The sequence below is a fragment of the Schistocerca americana genome, chromosome 4 (genome assembly GCF_021461395.2).
Source record: "Schistocerca americana isolate TAMUIC-IGC-003095 chromosome 4, iqSchAmer2.1, whole genome shotgun sequence".
In the NCBI taxonomy this organism is placed as follows: Eukaryota; Metazoa; Arthropoda; class Insecta; order Orthoptera; family Acrididae; genus Schistocerca; species Schistocerca americana.
The window spans coordinates 723948482-723967336 of record NC_060122.1 but is presented as its reverse complement, the minus strand read 5'-3'; the positions used below and the strand labels follow the sequence as shown (position 1 = coordinate 723967336).

At 47.1% G+C, this 18855-nt stretch overlaps 1 protein-coding gene across 4 annotated transcripts in view; it reads right to left on the bottom strand.

Moving 5' to 3' along the window:
• The window catches only part of LOC124612731 (tubulin epsilon and delta complex protein 1-like), a 145550-nt gene extending 127914 nt beyond the window's left edge, over positions 1-17636 (bottom strand). For 3 of the 4 annotated variants that reach the window (XR_006979567.1, XM_047141102.1, XM_047141103.1), the window contains exon 1: positions 17443-17636. Coding sequence is in view for 2 of the 4 variants with exons in the window: in XM_047141102.1 (XP_046997058.1) it covers positions 17443-17562 (120 nt within the window). In the remaining 2 variants the exon portion in view is untranslated. The remainder of the gene's footprint in view (positions 1-17442) is intronic. The other variant, XM_047141104.1, reaches the window with a different exon arrangement.
• Between the last annotated feature and the right edge of the window lie 1219 nt (positions 17637-18855).

Below are 18855 nucleotides of genomic sequence, written 5' to 3'. Positions count from 1 at the left end.
AGGGAGTAAAACTATTAAAGGAGCTGGTGAAAGAGGCCCAACAAGCTTTTTTGCTGTCTTTGATGACTCTACGGCATTGCGCCCGGAGTTGTTTGTAGCCAATACAATTCGCCAACGTAGGATGGCGGCAAAAGGTGCGTAAAGCACGTCGTCGAGCACGGATAGCGCCTCTACAAGCCTCGTTCCACCAGGGGACGGAAACGCGACGTGAAGAAGAGGTAGTACGAGGAATGGAACGTTCGGCAGCATTGATGATAACAGCCGTGAGGTATTCGACCTGACTGTCACAACTGAGAAAATCGTGGTCCGGAAAGGTCACCAGGGAGGAGTAAAGTCCCCAGTCAGCTTTCGGTATGTTCCAGCTCGAAGGACGTGGGGATGGGGTGTGGTGCAGGAGACGAACGACACAGGGGAAGTGGTCGCTCGAATAGGTGTCAGAAAGGACATACCACTCGAACCGACGGGCAAGAGTGGTAGAACAGATTGAGAGGTCCAAGTGGGAGTAGGTATGAGTAGAGTCCGAGAGGAAAGTCGGGGCGCCAGTATTGAGGCAGACAAGATTGAGATGGTTGAAGACATCCGCCAAGAGTGAGCCTCTTTGACAGAATGCAGGAGAGCCCCAAAGGGGATGATGGGCATTGAAGTAGCCAAACAATAAAAACGGCGGGGGAAGCTGAACAATCAGGTGCATCATGTCAGCCCGACTAACAGCGGATGACGATGGAGTGTAGATGGTACAAACTGAAAAAGTAAAAGCAGAAAGAGTAATGCGGACAGCTACTGCTTGGAGTGGGGTGGTCAATGGGATGGGATGGTAATAGACATCGTCCCGAACGAGCAACATGACCCCACCATGAGCTGGGATACCATCCACAGGGGTGAGGTCATACCGCTCCGAGGTATAGTGGGTAAAGGCAATACGGTCAGTCGGGCGCAACTTGGTTTCCTGGAGACCAAGGACGAGCGGACAGTGCAAGCAGAGGAGCAGTTGTAATTCCTCCTGATTAGATCAAATACCTCTTATGTTCCAATGTAACAAGGCCATCGCTAGTCAAAAAAGAGGGGGAACAAGACGGGGGAAGAGCTGGTCACCTCGACAGCCGCGGAGGGCCAGGTTTCGAGGGAACAACGCTACAACCGGCGGGAGGCGGATCCTGTTCCATCGAGTCGTCGCCAGCTGCGGCCGCTGTCCCTGGTGGTGTAGGAGGGGCAGCATCATTTGCCGACGAGAGGCCAGCTGAGCGCCTGGCAGCAGAGCGTCCCGGGGAAACTGAGGACAGCCGGGAGCAGCGACTCACAGATGGAGCGTGAGACGAAACGCGCCGGGGTGGAGAGGGGGATAGAGACTTTTTCTTGGAGGCCTTCTTGGAAGTCCGAGGAGGCACAGGGATGGTTGGCTGGACCCGAAGAAGGTCCTCACGCGCGGGGTCCGTTTTGGAACGCCGGACCTCGGAAGCTGGGGTCCGGAACGTTTCCCCGATGGACGCCTGAGAAGAAGATCACTTCTCAGGCGGCGGGGGGAGTGGGGGGGGGGGGGGGGGGAGGAGGAGGAGGAAGGGTGGCCCCTGGGGCAGAGGGGACGGGGGCCACGGGGGAGGAGGATTTGGAAGGGAGGGATTTGGGAGGCGGAGGCAGAGACCCCGGATGGGGGGAGGAGGCGGAGGGGGGACAGGATAGGGGTGAGGATACCGCGGAAGGAGTGGACACAACTGAGGCAAACGAAGTGGTCAACGGCACGGGATGGAGGCGGTCATACTTCTTCCTGGCCTCAGAATAAGAGAGACGATCCAAAGTTTTGAGTTCTTGTATCTTCTTCTCCTTCTGATATGCGGGGCAGTCTGAGGATCTAGGCGAGTGGATGCCAGGACAATTAACGCACCGAGGTGGTGGGGTGCATGTATGTTCCTCACGAAGAGGACGTCCACAATTGCCACAAAGGGGCTCAGCCTCACACCGTGACGACATGTGCCCAAAGCGCAAACACCGAAAACAGCGCATAGGAGGCGGGACATAAGGTTGCACGTCGCACCGGTAGCACATCACCTTTACCTTCTCCGGGAGAACGTCCCCCTCGAAGGCGACGATAAAGGCCCCGGTGTCGATGCAACGGTCTTTGGGGCCGCGCTGGACTCGCCGGACGAAATGCACACCTCGGCGCTCCAGGTTGGCCCTGAGCTCCTCATCAGATTGCAGCAGGAGGTCCTGATGAAAAATAATCCCCTGCGTCCTATTTAGTGCCAGATGCGGGACAATGGACACTGGGATGCCCCTAGGCGGTCGCACGCCTGGAGCGCCGCCGACTGTGTGGAGGAGGTGGTCTTTATAAGAACGGACCCCGAACGCATCTTACTGAGAGCCTCGATTTCCCCGAAGATGTCCTCAATGTGCTGAACAAAGAACATGGGCTTGGAGGTGGCGAACGTCCCCCCATCGGTTCGAGAACAGACCAAATAGCGGGGGAAGTACTTCGCCCCAAGCCGGCGGGCCTGTCCCTCCTCCCAGGGAGTGGCCAAGGGAGAAAGGGCAGGAGAACCAGAACTAGAGACAGTACCTTTCCTTTTGAAAGACTCGGCCGCAGAGCGACCTGATACGTGTTGACGTTTCATCTGCGAAACGTCCGTCCTGATACCACCCACTCCGACCAGGGGCTCTCCCCACGGGTGCCACCCAGCCTCAGCAAGGGCCACCTGGCAGGATGACCGTTGCGGGGAGTCCTGATGCCCCAAGGAGACGGGCATCTACTCCTTGGCCGACGTGGCGAGGGTGCAGCTCAGCTATCGGCAGTACAACCCCTGTGTTGTCAGGTAGCTACAACCTAGAGGGTACATGACGACCCCACCACAACGGGCTGGCTACCGTGCTGGATTTCTGGTGCCATGGAAAGTCCATCATGATCGTAGGTGCAGATGGGGACGCACTATGGGCGTAACTTGTACAACCCATCAGGCGTTTAGGCCCAATTTGAGGAGTAGTGGGTATGGTTACAACGCCGGTACAATGCTGAGTGCCAAGGTCTTAGTGCACTGAGGACCAGTGGTACACCACGTAAGGCGTCCTTCCCCAAAAGGCTCATACTTCTGTAGAATTTTGAAAAATGGAGGTCAAACCCCAAGGGGGACCATCACATGGAAGGCCGAAACAGTTGAAACTCCTTTTAGTCGCCTCTTACGACAGGCAGGAATACCTCGGGCCTATTGTTACCCCGGACCCGCAGGGGGATCGTTGGGCGAGTAAGTTTAAAGACGTTGAGGCGGGAACATCTGACCTGCATGACAAACAGAGTTGGACATCCCTTGACCGCAACCACCAAGATTCACAAACAAAATGTTGACAGATTGAAAGAAAGAAACTGCAAGCACAATTGGCATTTCACAAGAACATGTGGCTCATATTATTGCTTTGCTTGGCTATCGCAAGATCTGTGCAGCACGATGGGTACCCCAGATGCTGACTCCTGAAATGAAAGCGCACATACTTGAAATATGCCAGGAACTCCTCTCACGTTACGAGAATAAAGGTGACACCATTTTCCATTCAATTGTGACAGGAGACGAAAAGTGGGTACACCATTATGAGAGAACTGTGAGACTGTGGTTGCGGAATCAGAGTGTCGACTTCTTCTGTAACGGCTTCAGAAAGCTTGTTCATCGTTGGCAGGAATGTATCCCATTCGCTGGTGATTATGTGGAAAAGTGAATATTGGTAATTAAAGATCACATTCTAAGGATTATTTCTGCATTTGACTTATTAAAATATTCCCATCCAAACCCAATTAACAAAGGTGGAGGCATTACTTTTCATTCAACCCTTGGTACGACATGTTCTGAGGCATCAAGGGATCACTAATTTAGTATTGGAGGGCAGCGCAGAGGGTAAAAATCATAGAGGGAGACCAAGAGATGAATACACTAAGCAGGTTCAGAAGGACGTAGGCTGCAGTAGTTACTTAGAGATGAAGAAGCTTGCAAATGATAGAGCAGCATGGAGAGCTGCATCAAACCAGTCTCTGGACTGAAGACCACAACAACAACAACAAAAACCATAAACACTGCTCATTGCCATCAATACATTTATTAGTGGTGAAAGCAATTCAGTTTGCCATTTTGAGGCACACGTATCAAATGCCATGACACACAATAATAATATTATTATAAGAGGCAGATCCCATTTTATGGCAGCAGAAACAAACACGAAACCTGAAATTTTGCCATTTGTATTGTTTCAAACGGTATGTGAATTAAAAGTGCAGTCATTGACAGTCACATATCTTTCTCGTGGAGTGAAATAAAGACCTGATTTCCTAAACTCCCCAAAATTCTCATGTGTAATGCACTCTTAAGGTGTTTAGAGGAAACCTGCAGTTTCCAACATTATGGTATTAGTCTAGGAAGCCACAACCAAACATCTCAAATCACTCACTGCAAAAACAAATGCTCTTGTTAGTTCTAGAAAAAATGCTACATATTCTAAATTTCGTTGAAGCACCAACATCGATTTTAGTTTAACAAGGGGAGGCCGCCAATTGTGAAATTCAGATTCGATTCATATTGCGCATAATAAAAGCTCATGGCCAAAGGTGTAATGTGGCAAAGCGCCAAGATGCACTTCTCAGCCGTTGTCGAGAAAATCGACAGTTAAAAGAAACCGTTGCGGTGAAATACTCTCTACGATTAATAATTTTCTACAGCGTTGTGGCGCAGCGGTAAGCGTTCGGGTTCATAATCCAAAGGTCGCCGGATCGAATCTCGCACCATGCAACTTTTTTTTATGAATTGCTTATGCATGTTGGTGAAGGCGGATCGCTCTCCAATTGTACCGCCTCCATTTTTCCCTTTTTTTTTAACAGGGTGTACCAAAGCTCTCCCGTCCGCACTGATTTTCGACAATGTTATAAGTTGCGCTAGGGACCGCATCTACCTTCTTCCGAAGATAGCACGCAACTACGCTGTTATGCGGCGGCTCGTTTCAGCCCATTCAACATCTGTCCTTCAAGTGTAACGAGCGAGTAACGGAGTTTATATTTCATACCTGCCACAGCAAATTTGTGTTCGTGGTGTCTCTACTCTAATTCGAACGTTTGACTTACGCTATACGTATTCGTTTCGGAATATCGTTTCTACGTCTTCCGTTAACTATGCTATACGTGGATAACATTATGAAGATAATTAATAACATTTGTGAAATACAACTTTGTTTGCGGAAAACATAATGATGTTCGAAGTCGCCAGTTTTTCCACGACAAACGACTTTCAACAACTTATTATATGCATAATTGTTGCAACTGATTGCCGGGAATTATATATAAACTCCTGGAAATTGAAATAAGAACACCGTGAATTCATTGTCCCAGGAAGGGGAAACTTTATTGACACATTCCTGGGGTCAGATACATCACATGATCACACTGACAGAACCACAGGCACATAGACACAGGCAACAGAGCATGCACAATGTCGGCACTAGTACAGTGTATATCCACCTTTCGCAGCAATGCAGGCTGCTATTCTCCCATGGAGACGATCGTAGAGATGCTGGATGTAGTCCTGTGGAACGGCTTACCATGCCATTTCCACCTGGCGCCTCAGTTGGACCAGCGTTCGTGCTGGACGTGCAGACCGCGTGAGACGACGCTTCATCCAGTCCCAAACATGCTCAATGGGGGACAGATCCTGAGATCTTGCTGGCCAGGGTAGTTGACTTATACCTTCTAGAGCACGTTGGGTGGCACGGGATACATGCGGACGTGCATTGTCCTGTTGGAACAGCAAGTTCCCTTGCCGGTCTAGGAATGGTAGAACGATGGGTTCGATGACTGTTTGGATGTACCGTGCACTATTCAGTGTCCCCTCGACGATCACCAGTGGTGTACGGCCAGTGTAGGAGATCGCTCCCCACACCATGATGCCGGGTGTTGGCCCTGTGTGCCTCGGTCGTATGCAGTCCTGATTGTGGCGCTCACCTGCACGGCGCCAAACACTCATACGACCATCATTGGCACCAAGGCAGAAGCGACTCTCATCGATGAAGACGACACGTCTCCATTCGTCCCTCCATTCACGCCTGTCGCGACACCACTGGAGGCGGGCTGCATGATGTTGGGGCGTGAGCGGAATACGGCTTAACGGTGTGCGGGACCGTAGCCCAGCTTCATGGAGACGGTTGCGAATGGTCCTCGCCGATACCCCAGGAGCAACAGTGTGCCTAATTTGCTGGGAAGTGGCGGTGCGGTCCCCTATGGCACTGCGTAGGATCCTACGGTCTTGGCGTGCATCCGTGCGTCGCTGCGGTCCGGTCCCAGGTCGACGGGCACGTGCACCTTCCGCCGACCACTGGCGACAACATCGATGTACTGTGGAGACCTCACGCCCCACGTGTTGAGCAATTCGGCGGTACGTCCACCCGGCCTCCCGCATGCCCACTATACGCCCTCGCTCAAAGTCCGTCAACTGCACATACGGTTCACGTCCACGCTGTCGCGGCATGCTACCAGTGTTAAAGACTGCGATGGAGCTCCGTATGCCACGGCAAACTGGCTGACACTGACGGCGGCGGTGCACAAATGCTGCGCAGCTAGCGCCATTCGACGGCCAACACCGCGGTTCCTGGTGTGTCCGCTGTGCCGTGCGTGTGATCATTGCTTGTACAGCCCTCTCGCAGTGTCCGGAGCAAGTATGGTGGGTCTGACACACCGGTGTCAATGTGTTCTTTTTTCCATTTCCAGGAGTGTATATTTGAATTACAAAAAAAGGTTGCTTACCGCTGCGCCACGACGCTGTAGAAACTTATTAATCGTAGAGAGTATTTCACCGCAACGGTTTCTTTTAACTGTCGATTTTCTCGACAACGGCTGAGAAGTGCATCTTGGTGCTTTGCCACATTACACCTCTGGCCATGAGCTTTTATAATGCGCAGTATGAATCGAATCTGAATTTCACAATTGGCGGCCTCCCCTTGTAAGTGTGGGCCGAGTTTATTACTTCTCTCTGATATTTCATTTCTTAAAAGTCTCCCAGTACACACAACTGTTTTTGCTAATGTGTGGGCAGTGCCTTTAAAAGTTCTGCGGACCAATGTCAATTACACAGGAAGAGAGTTGTGAAGAGAACACAAGGGTGCATGTGTAGCTGGTTGTAAACACCCAATGAGAAAGCAGCAGAAAGAATGTTTTGCACCAATGAATCATATACTTATGTCAAATCTATTGTGACTATAGTCACAGAATAAACAATGTATTCCTGGATAGGATCAACAAAGTGACTGACAGTTGTTTATAGGATAGCTACCAGAGCAAGAGTTTGGTCACAGCTTCTATCATGTGTACGATAGTCATAACACTCTGCTACATCAGCTGTTGGCTACCAGACAGCTGCAGATGACAACTGTTGGTTGGGGATTCAGGACTTAACAGCAAGGCCATCAGCCACTTTATCCAGGGCCAAATTATCCAGATTAGTGGTTTCCATGAAGAACATGTTCTAATGATGAAAGCATGGAGGAGCAGCAAAATGGAGGCACTGAAGGCAATACCGATGGCAAAGCTGAGAGACAATTTATGGGGAACTGTATGGATTAGGTTGGTACGTAGGTAAGAGCAGATCAGGGGTCTCCCACAGCTCACCCAATAGATTAAAAAAAAGCCCCGTCCCACATCTGCCCCCCACCAGACCAACAAATGGCAAACACAGTTACAGAACAGAGAAAGAGAATGTCTTCTAGTAGGCAGATTGAGAACAGTAAAAGTGAGAAGATTAAAAATGTAATGGACGTCAGCTGGACCACCCATAATGGTAAAAAGAAGAGAGAAACAGGTACGGCAGCAGGTGGGCATCCCTGGGACTCTGAGCACAACGGGAGTTGTCCTACCCACAGACATCCCACCCCTGCTCCAGAGTAGCCCAGATGTCAAAGCACAGTAGTCAAGGTGTCAAAGCAAGGGTGCCCACCCCCAGGAGGGCAAGGGGGACAGTGCCATCCCTCCCCCCCCCCCCCCCCATTCACTTAAGGAAAGGAAAAAAATACAGTACGGTAAGGTGTTTTCCTTTCAAGAAAATGACTTTTAAAAGTCAGTATTATGCTGGTTATTAGCAGGGCTGCAATTGGAACTTGCTTATGGCTCCTTATAAGTTACCATTTGACTTCCAAAATAATATAAAACCTCATACCCCAGGTCTTACTGCCCACCTCCTCCCCCCCATCCCACTACTAACTACCCTATGGGCACACTTGCATGAAAGAGCAGCCACCATTCAACAGAGTGCTGTCTCTAAAATAGAAAATAACTTGCGGCAGGAAAGAAGCCAAACTGCATCTAAAGGCAATTAAAACAGAGTATGAGAGGGATGAAAGAGTGAGCTGGTCAAAGAAGTAGAGTTGGTGGTCCCAATGCTGTCCCAACATGTGTCACAAGTTGTTCAGCAAGAAACGATGAATTGGTATGAAGACTACACCGAAGGCCAAAACTTGGATCGTTGGCGGAGTTTGACCCACACCTTCGATGAAGAGGCGTACATTCCCAGGGAGGAGGCATGGTCCTCCCAGCATTCACTCTTACTGTGTTTAATTAGGTAGCGGGCCCTGGCACACAGTCACTTAAAAGTGATAAGGTGGTCTGTGAAGGACATTGCTTTTAACATTATCGGGCTCTTATGTGATCCTGAACACCTACTGCAATGTCTGGTCCACCGTGGCACTGGCAAGTAGTGAAGGGGACCTGTAGAAAGGGAAACAGCAGTTACAGCAGCGTGAATGATCATACTGAAGATGTCTTGCACCTCCTCATCAATGCAATCTGAGAGAGATGGAGTGAAGGAATTAGCAGAGGCATCTAATTGCCACGTAGTTCTTAGAAGCACCCAGAGCAGTAATCGGTACATCTGGCAGCAGCAAGGAAGCGACAGGATCAGCGAGAAGTAGTCACTGTCATATGCCATGTAGTGGTCATGCAGCGGAGCCACAAGACTGGGGGGAAGAGGTCATTAGATTAGCAGAAAAGGTTTCGTGGATGGCACGGAAGTGGGTAGGTGCCATCAATGAGGAGGCAGAGATTATGGTCAGTAAGAAGATGGTCAAGTAGAAGGCACCTACCAGATGGTGTGGTAATCCTCAACACGGGGGTTGGTACGCATCATTAGGAGAAAGGGAAGGGTGTGTCATTGTATGGTTAAGGTGGTCAACTCAAGGTAAGACAGTGGTCTGACTGGAGATACGTAAACATTACCAAAGGCAACCGCTGAGGTCTTTTTCACTCCCACTGCTTTCAATGTGGTAAGAAGAGGAATTCACTCACTCATCACATCAGTCCAGATCAACATATAGATTGCTCCAGATGTCCTCTTAGGCCAGATTCACACAGAACCCATAAAGACCAGAGAGCACTTGGAAATGCTCATCAGTGAAGTTTGTTTCTTGTAAAGCAATACAAATTGCAGAAAAGGAGGAAATAAGATGATGTACTTACAGCAGGTGCAATAATATCCATTACAGCTCCACTGAATGATCATGTCGCAGGTGACCAGGTTAAGTGTGAAGTGGTCAGGAGAGCCAGTCACGCCCCATGATCACTGACTGTCAATCATGAGGGTTGTCAATGAGAACTGCTTCAGAATCAGAGTGTGGGGGGATCTAGCACCTCCGCAGTCACCAGAACAACTTTGTCTCAATAATTCTTCTTCTTCTTCTCCCCCTCCTCTACCTTTGATGGCCAAGATTCTTGTGAGAGCCTATTCACTACAAGCATGGGAATGGATGAAGTGTGGACAGCCCCACGACGCCACAAGTCGCAGAGCCTTCAGTCGTTGATTGGTGTTGGACCCCTATCTTTGGGTTTTTTGGGAAAGGGCCCTGAGAGGGGGTCCTATCACCAGTAGATGCCGGAGAAGGCATATGCTCCGGATGCCGGTTGTGTGAAGGAGTTCCCGAGGTTGGTGTCGAAGGAACTACAACAGAGAAGGGTGGTGGGAGAACTGGTTTTGAAAAAAATTGACATAGTTGAGTGATGGCTGAGAGTTTCACATAACTGGATGTCATATCAACATATATTTTATGTACCGAAGACTATAACAGTCAAGAGATTTATATTCTTGTATTCTCGTTCCTTCTAGAAGACAGAGGAAAATGATGAACATGGAGGCTGGCTTTCAGTGCAGTTGACACACGAATGTGGTTGTCCACAAGGACTACCTTCATGGAATAATCATCCCCAGACACCACATTTTGGGTCCACGTGCTGTAGGATGACATACGACCACAGTGCAAGAATTTGGAAACTACTCATGGACGGACGTAAGGATTCATGTCCCACCTGTACACCATGACTGACTTTTTATAGGAGGACATTTGCTCCAAAGGTTACAACAAAGGTCTATTATCCTTGGGACCTTTTCAGATGGGTCAGACAAAAGGTATACCTCTCCTCTCTAGATTAACCAGTAGTTCTACGCCTGTTTGGAGTGTAAGGTCTCAGTGGAAGATGATTCCTTGGATCACATTGAGAGCCTTATGTGGAGCAATGCTAACTGGTATTTCATCCAGACAGTCACATACCCGAAGAGCTGTCGACTGTGCAGCACAGAAGTCTTTTATCAAGAGTGATACAATGCACATTTTTCCCAATGACTCAGCTTCTCCAAATTTATCTTCAGTATTTTCCACACAAAATAATGATTTTCTCACAATGAAAGTATCCCCACCAGTTCAAGTACATATTAAGTACTGGGTAAATTGTTGCACTCCTAGGCATTTGGCTTGTCCCTCTTCTCATGGGTAGCTATGATAAGGACAGCAGCAGGTTAGTAACTACGTATCTTTCAATTTCTATTCCTATTTAAGGAAACAGCTGGATCAGAACAGAGATTGTTTCACTGTAATTTAAGACATTTCGTGTGCAAAACATCCACCCTGTTATGACCTACTTCTATCATGGGCTCTCCCCACAGGTGCCACCCAGCTACAGCAAAAGCAGTCTGGCGTGATGGACATTACCAGGACTCCTGATACCCCAAGAAGGCTACTCCTTGGCATGCTTGGCTTGCAGCTCATTCAGCAGTGTGATCCCTGTGTTGTCAGGGGGCTCAACCAAAAGGATACATAACAAACCCATCATGCCAAACTGGGTACAGTGTTGGCTTTGAAGCACAAATAGGAGCTTACACAGGTATTGTGCACACACAATGTTTAACACTGCATGCATTAGGTGCTATGTAAGGTTTTCTTCATCAGTCTGTATACTACAGAAAAATTCGGAAAATGAATGGTTGGTTGGTTGATTGATTTGGGCGAGTGGTCCAAACAGCGCGGTTGTTGGTCCCATGATCTAGGATGGCAGAAATCAAGGAAGGAACAACATAAAAAGCACAGTCCAGTCAAGGGGAAGGGATAACATGCAAACAAAGAAGGAAAAGTGACATCAGGGCTGCAGGAAGATGTAAGAACAGGAGTGGGGTAGAAATGGGGAGAGCAGGGGAACTCCAGAAATGCTATGCAAATTGGGGCACCAGTACCGCCACCGACTCATCCCGACACCTACACTGCAGCATTATCACAGTACAATGGGGACAACATCAGGGGAAGAAGACTCAAGAAAAGGGGCAACAAAAAAGCATAACAGACCACACAAAATGCAGGGAAAAGGCGTGGAGACCCTGGCTAGTGTGAAGGCACAGCCAAGGCATCCATAACCAATGGGTACGCTAACTGAGGGACTCAAATTCCTGAGGAAAATTCAAGGACTTATACCTGAGAGTACAAACTATTTTCGGCAAAGAAAAAGAGTATGGCCAATGCGGAGACAGCAGAGGGTGGCAGATTCTGGCCAGGAGAGGCACAGGGAAGAACGCCATACAATGGGAGTCTCCTTGATGGCGGCACATTTATCCAACAGTGGGGTAGCATCCTAAGTGTCAGTCCACGACTGAGCAAAAAGGGATCTGATGTAAAGCCATAACCCCCCCCCCCACCCACCCTCCTCCTCCAATCCAGATATCAGCAATTTCATTACCCGGGATACCTATTGGCCAAGAACCCAAAGGAAGTTAACTGAACAAGCAGCATCACGAAGACTGGTGAGGTCACGGATGGCAGGGACCAAAAACCGAGCAGTAGCCTGAAAGCCTCTCATTGAGTCATCATGTAACAAAACTCGAGTGGCGGAGGACCATTTAATAAAACAGGGTGCCCTATAGACAGCCATAAATTCCGCAGTAAACACCCCATACACGACAGGCAAGAGATGGAGTTCCGTGCCAACAGAAGATGTGAAGGCATATTCAATATGATCAGCAGATTTAGAGTCCACAGTGTAAAAGCACAATGGCACCCTGAAACTTCTATAAGTGTGTTTGGAACAAACAGCGGAACACCATTGGAGCAATGGAAGCTTTCGGACCCTGGAAGAAATCCATCTTAATCCTTGGCCGAGGAACCAATCAAAGGGAAGGGGGGGGGGAGGGGGGGGGGGTTGTCAGGAGAGAACATGAGGAAGAAGACAAGGAAGAGTGAAGGAAGTCATGGCAGAGAGAAGAGGCAGAGCCCAACAGATACAAGTAAGCCTGCCCACCAGCAGGCAATGGCATGAAGCCGCAAAAAGAATAGAATGGGAAGGTTGAGCAGGGGAAAGTGGATAGTGATAGGGAAACAGGAGCTGGGACTGCCAAATCAAAAGGGGAGGGATCCAAATGTCAACCAGAAGACCATCAACAGGGCTAGTGCGAAATGCACCAGAGGCTAAAGGGAATCCATGATGGTGAACCTGGTCCAAGATGAGCAGTGTGGAAAGGGCAGCTGACCCATAAACTTTACAACCATAGTCCAGACAAGAGAGAACTAATGGCTGGTAAAGGCGGAGAAGGATTGAATGATTTGCGCCCCAAGAGGTGTGGGCAAGGAAGCCCACTGAGTTCACGAAAGCAGCCCCCCTTCAGGTGATGCCTACGGGGCAACCAACTTAGCTTGTTGTCAAAAAAAGACCCAAGAACGTAAGGAACAGAACTGGGGGACCACGATCAGGTGCTTGGCATCGAGGAAGAGCTCCAGATTAGGATGGACAATAGTATGGTGACAGAAAAGTGCCACCCTCCACTTAAGGGAAGACAATTGAAAACTGTGTGTGTGTGTGTGTGTGTGTGTGTGTGTGTGTGTGTGTGTGTGTGTGTGTGTCCACGGGGAAGCACCCCAGCCCTGGAGCTGTCATTCTATGGAGACCACCGAGTGGAAGCTAGCCCAAATACAGAAATTATCCACATACAGAACAGGGTGACCAACAGTCTCGCAGAGGTCACTGGTCCATTGATAGTGATTAGCAAAAGGACACTTAATATGGAGCCCTGTGGAACACCATTTTTCTGGGTCCATAGTGAGCCAACCCTGACTATGAACGGGAACAGGCAAGTAAAAATCAGGAGGGAGCCCCAAAGACCCCACTCGTGGAGCATATGAAGAATATGATGGCACCAAGCTGTGTCTTAAGTCTTAACGAAGATGGTTCAAATGGCTCTGAGCACTATGGGACTTAACATCTGTGGTCATCAGTCCCCTAGAACTTAGAACTACTTAAACCTAACTAACCTAAGGACATCACACACATCCATGCCCGAGGCAGGATTCGAACCTGCGACTGTAGCGGTCACGCGGATCCAGACTGAAGTGCCTAGAACCGCATGGCCACAGCGGCCGGCATCTTACGAAGATCAAAGCAAACTGTGAGAAGATTTGATGTTGAGTAAAGGCCTGCTGAACTGGGTTACCAATTGAAGCAGATGACTGATTGGAGACCATCCCTCCCAAAAGCCGCACTGGTAAGAAAATAAAAGGCACCGAGATTAAAGGAATATAAATATCAAGGGATGACGGTTCCTTGTCAGGTTTAAGGACACGCCTAAAATAAGCAGGGGAACCATCATTAACAAGGCACAGATTATGGTCTGCAAGAAATTGGACAATGAGGAACCCCCATCCGCATAAGCACTGCCCCACAAAGGGAGGAACGGGGAGGGGGGGGGGGGGGGTCCTGATGAAGAAGGGCAGTCAGGGTAGCAGATGTAGATGGTCTGTCAGGAGGGAGATAGCGACTGCAAATTGTGATGGCAGAATCCAAGTGGACCCACATGGCAACCACTCCCAATGGGGTACAAAGAGGGATCCATGTACTCTAACAACATTTGTACAGAGCAACGTGCAGCCACCACAAGACACCCTCAAAGGGGCAAATCAGTTTGGACGGAAAGCACGGAACCCACAAAGATTTGGTGAGTGAGTGTCAGTAAGAAGAGATTCCTGGAGAGTGACACAAGTTGCCAAGTAAAAGGCAATAAGGGATTGACACTCTGGAAGATGACAGTATTTATTACAGTTCTATTGAATAATCACAGACCAGGTATCCAAATGGGAAGCTAACAGGCTGGAGCCAATCACACTGACAGGTCACCATACGTCACCAACAATGACAGGATAACATCCATAAGTAACAGGGACTCAGGTTTTGAGGGGAAATGTCACACCTCTGGAGGCACTTGGGGGGGGGGGGGGGGGCAGAACTTACCCTAGGAGTTATGTTTCTTTTTCTTCTCTCTTTCATAGGTTGAGGAGGGCAGTGCACAGAAGGAGAGCACACTTTTTAAAGGTCCAAAACCAAAGGAGAACGGGCAACTGTGGCTGAGTTGTGGTAGCAGGATGCCAGGGAGAGGGGTCCCAGAAGGGAGTCTAAACACAAGCGGGTGCCCAAGAAGACGTGCATTTCTTCGGTCGGGGAGGGAGAGTGGCACCAAGTGGGAGTGGGGGTACAAAATGAAGGTCAAATGCAGAAGGGGACTACTTCAGACAAACTGCCAGGAATGAAAGAATATTGCAAGAAAGGAAACCAGAACCTAAGGAATAGCCAGGATGACATCAAAAGTTGCCACCATGAAAAAGATGAGAAGCAAGGGTAGTCAGAGGTGAGAGATTGCAGCAAAGGAAAGGAAGTAGGTGCTGCAATAACTTGGGACACTGAGCTCACCACGTATGTACAACCGAATTCCAATTATATGAACTCAAACTTTCTGTATCACCAATTATCCAGATTGCTTTGAGGAAAACAAAATTTGTACTGTATGACTGGTGGTGGTGGTGGTTAGTGTTTAACGTCCCGTCGACAACGAGGTCATTAGAGACAGAGCGCAAGCTCGGGTTAGGGAAGGATTGGGAAGGAAATCGGCCGTGCCCTTTCGAAGGAACCATCCCGGCATTTGCCTGAAACGATTTAGGGAAATCACGGAAAACCTAAATCAGGATGGCTGGAGACGGGATTGAACCGTCGTCCTCCCGAATGCGAGTCCAGTGTGCTAACCACTGCGCCACCTCGCTCGGTGTACTGTATGACTAAAATTGTTGGTTTTCGTAAATAGTTCTTACAGTGTACAGTACACTGAATGTTTCCTTACCACCGTAAAACCAATCCACAGCACATGTATTAAAAGAAAAAAATCTTGCTGTGAACAACAAGTACAGTATGCACATGGTTGCGTTTGTGGTGCCCATCATTCAGTACGGCCTACATTAGTCTGTGTTGTGACTTAATGGGTACGCTGATTTGTTGCTATATCTTGCATATTCTGTGTCTTATTTTGTTTTGTGTGTCAGCTTTAATATACCGTGCCACATAAGTCTTATAGAAGTAAACACACTGTCTTATCGTTGGCGGGTAAAATAAAAGTCCTTGAACAATAAGACAAAGGCACAAGTGGTAAGTGATCGGCTGAGATGTTTGACACGAGAGCATCAACAAGTCCAGAAAAAAAGCCCTTAATTTTAAACTGTGTGTCTGTTGTTAAAAATGAAGATGGAAGTTTGTTGAGAAAAAGAATAAAAACAGCAGAAAACAAAGAGCTTTAAGAGGTCATATTCAAGTGGTTTCGTTAGCAGCGAGCATCAGGAAACCCCTGAGACTTAGCTTGTATCATTTCATTTTCCTCCCGTCCAGTCAGTATCAATCTCATTCATATGCTTTATAAAGAAGGGCTTACAAACATCCAGAATTTCTTTCCTATAGACTACGAGGTATTTATGACATTCCTTACATTGTGGGCCTTCTCTTACACAATGATGTAAATCAGTGGGACAACTGTCACTTCATTTCATAAAACCCATTTAATGTTTATGGAAATTTTGCAGTTGCACGCATAACACAATGTGCTAACATTAGGCTTTTATCTAAACCCTGCATAGGCAAGGAGATTTTCTATTGAGGGTATGACCCTGAAATGAAGCCGGTAAAAGACTACATCAAAATGATGACAGAACAAAAGCTGGTAAGAACCTATATGAAAACAATGTTTACATTCTCTGCATGAAATGGACTGTCTATTTTGCATTTATTATCAAAAGCGCTGCAGTCAACTAGCATTACTATAGTAGAGTTGGCAAAAGTTGATCCCTGACAGTTACTGTGGGCTTCCAGCAGCTGGTTCATAAGTCTACCTTATCCAATCATCTAACACAATTTTGTAAATATCTCTTTGACAATAGATAAGTGTTGTTGCAGCTCTATAGGCGACTAATGTTTTCACCTCAAACCATTAGCTCTTCACAGATGAGAGACAGTAAGAGTGCTGCCAGCTATCAAGAATCTCCTTTAGCCAACTGTACTATACCTTGAAGTCCTTATCAGACTACAGTTTGGCATGGAAATAAAAACATCTATCATTCTGGTGCTCCCAGGACTAGCCACCTTACTCATCACATCTTGTCTCTCTGGTTTTTCCTTGTTCTTTTGTTAACCAGAATGTGGGAGTAGTTGTCACTAAGCACACAAAACTGAAACAAACATTAACCTTATGAAGTGGTGAAACTGCTTTTACAAAAACAGGCACTTTGGTGGGTTGCTTCTGCACAGAAGATGGTTGCAATTACGACTGGATTTGGATACTCATCATAGGTTCTAGAAACATTCAATGGGCGCTTTCCAGCTGGAATGAAGACTCCATCATCTTACTGAGGGAACACCAAATTAAAAATGTCACCCTATTGTTCAAAATAATTGTTTTGTCATTATGTTTTTATAATATTAATAGATCCAATTCAGTTTATCTACGAATATAAGAATAGCCTTCGACCACATACATTATTTGTAACGCACAAAGGCGTTTATGAGCTGTTGTCATTTGCTAGCTTGTAAAAATTACGACAGTTTTTACCGTCTACAGGAATACTGAACTGGAGTGATAAGTCTGCAAATGACTTATGTACTAATGTAGTAAACAAAGAAATGATAAAGAATTAACATTGAACTGTGTCAGAGAACCATCTCGCTTCCTGTTTCAGTTAAAAAAAAAGTTTTGAATATTTCCGATCGGTGTGTTACACCTTCAGTAAAGTGTTCGTCAACCAAGTGAAATACCAGTAAGTAACAACCTGAATCAAATTAAACTGTTATTCGTGACGACAACAATCAACTCACTTAAATTCACTCACATTATTCTCCTTATTCTCATTGAACTTTGCTGATTTGAAATGCTCAGGTTTTATAGGAATATTCAACAACAAACTCAAATGAGCGCACAGTATCGAAAGAACACCTCCAGGATCACACATCTTCCTTCGTAGAGAATCATATCACAACAACCATATGACATATTACATCGAACCAAATTTTACCGCCCTTTTCACAAATATGACAAATTTACCAAACATCTTTAGTGACAAAGACATGGAAAGCACCTGACACCACCGATTCACTAGACGTGAAAGGAACGGGAGGCAACATCACCCTCTACGTTTACATGCAATCCATCTTCCGAAAGACGAAAACCAAATTTCGAAAACCGTTTTTCGCTGTCGTGTTTACTTGTTATGGTCTGGAGCGGATTTGCTATCCCAGTTAAATATGACGCCTGGAAAACAGCTGTTACAGTTTTTAAGTTAATCAGCACAATCACTAATTTCTCTTCAGTTCATTCACTGCACATAAAGCCACTCCGTCCATATTATACGAAGTTTTTTTAAAAACAAGGCGAAACCTGACAGCCCAAGCACGTTTCAAGACCGCTTGCGTTTACATTGGAGCAAAAACCTACTGTGGAATTGGAAATCCGGCAACTAGAAGCGGATTTCCCGATTCAGTTCTAAAGCGTTTATAAGACCACTCAGAAGCGGTATTGAGAAATCGGTTTATGAAATCCGGTTTTGGGTGCCCCATGTGCACGTGGGCACCGTCAAATGCTATAGCTGTAATAGTAGCAGGTTTTTTCATACACAGACAACACACATGGCATGAATTTCGTCAGCGAACAAATAGCAAAAAACTGTAGCCTACTCTACGCAAGCCAGAGCCTTCAATGTTACAAAACGGTGCAGATGTCATATAGACGGACGGACACACAGCATGGACGTCAAGTTGCGAATTAAAAAAACAAAGCTTTTTCGCTTTCTAATACATGCAACCATGCATTTAAAGCCTGCACACACGAACGTATCATTGATATCTATTACTTTAAACAAACACAAAAGCACTTTTAACAAATGTCGAAAATCATGAAACACAAAAGCGGAACATTTAATTTGTTTATTTATCCGTCCACAGCCCATTTAGTACAATAGTATCGGACATGTCATAAACATTACAAAACAATATATACACATAAAACATTAACAAAATAGGATAGGATAAGGTGAAGATAGGGCAGGAAATCGGCAATGGCCTTATGAAGCTACCACCACGGCATGCAACAAGGGGAAACCATAGAAAACGCAAGAGAGGGTGGCTGGACAGAGAATCAACCTCAGTCCCCTTGCTCAGTACATGACAGGAAGGGCAAACACAAAATACGTCGTCTACATTGTGACTGCAACATGCACAAAGAGAAAATCAATAAACAAGAAATTTTT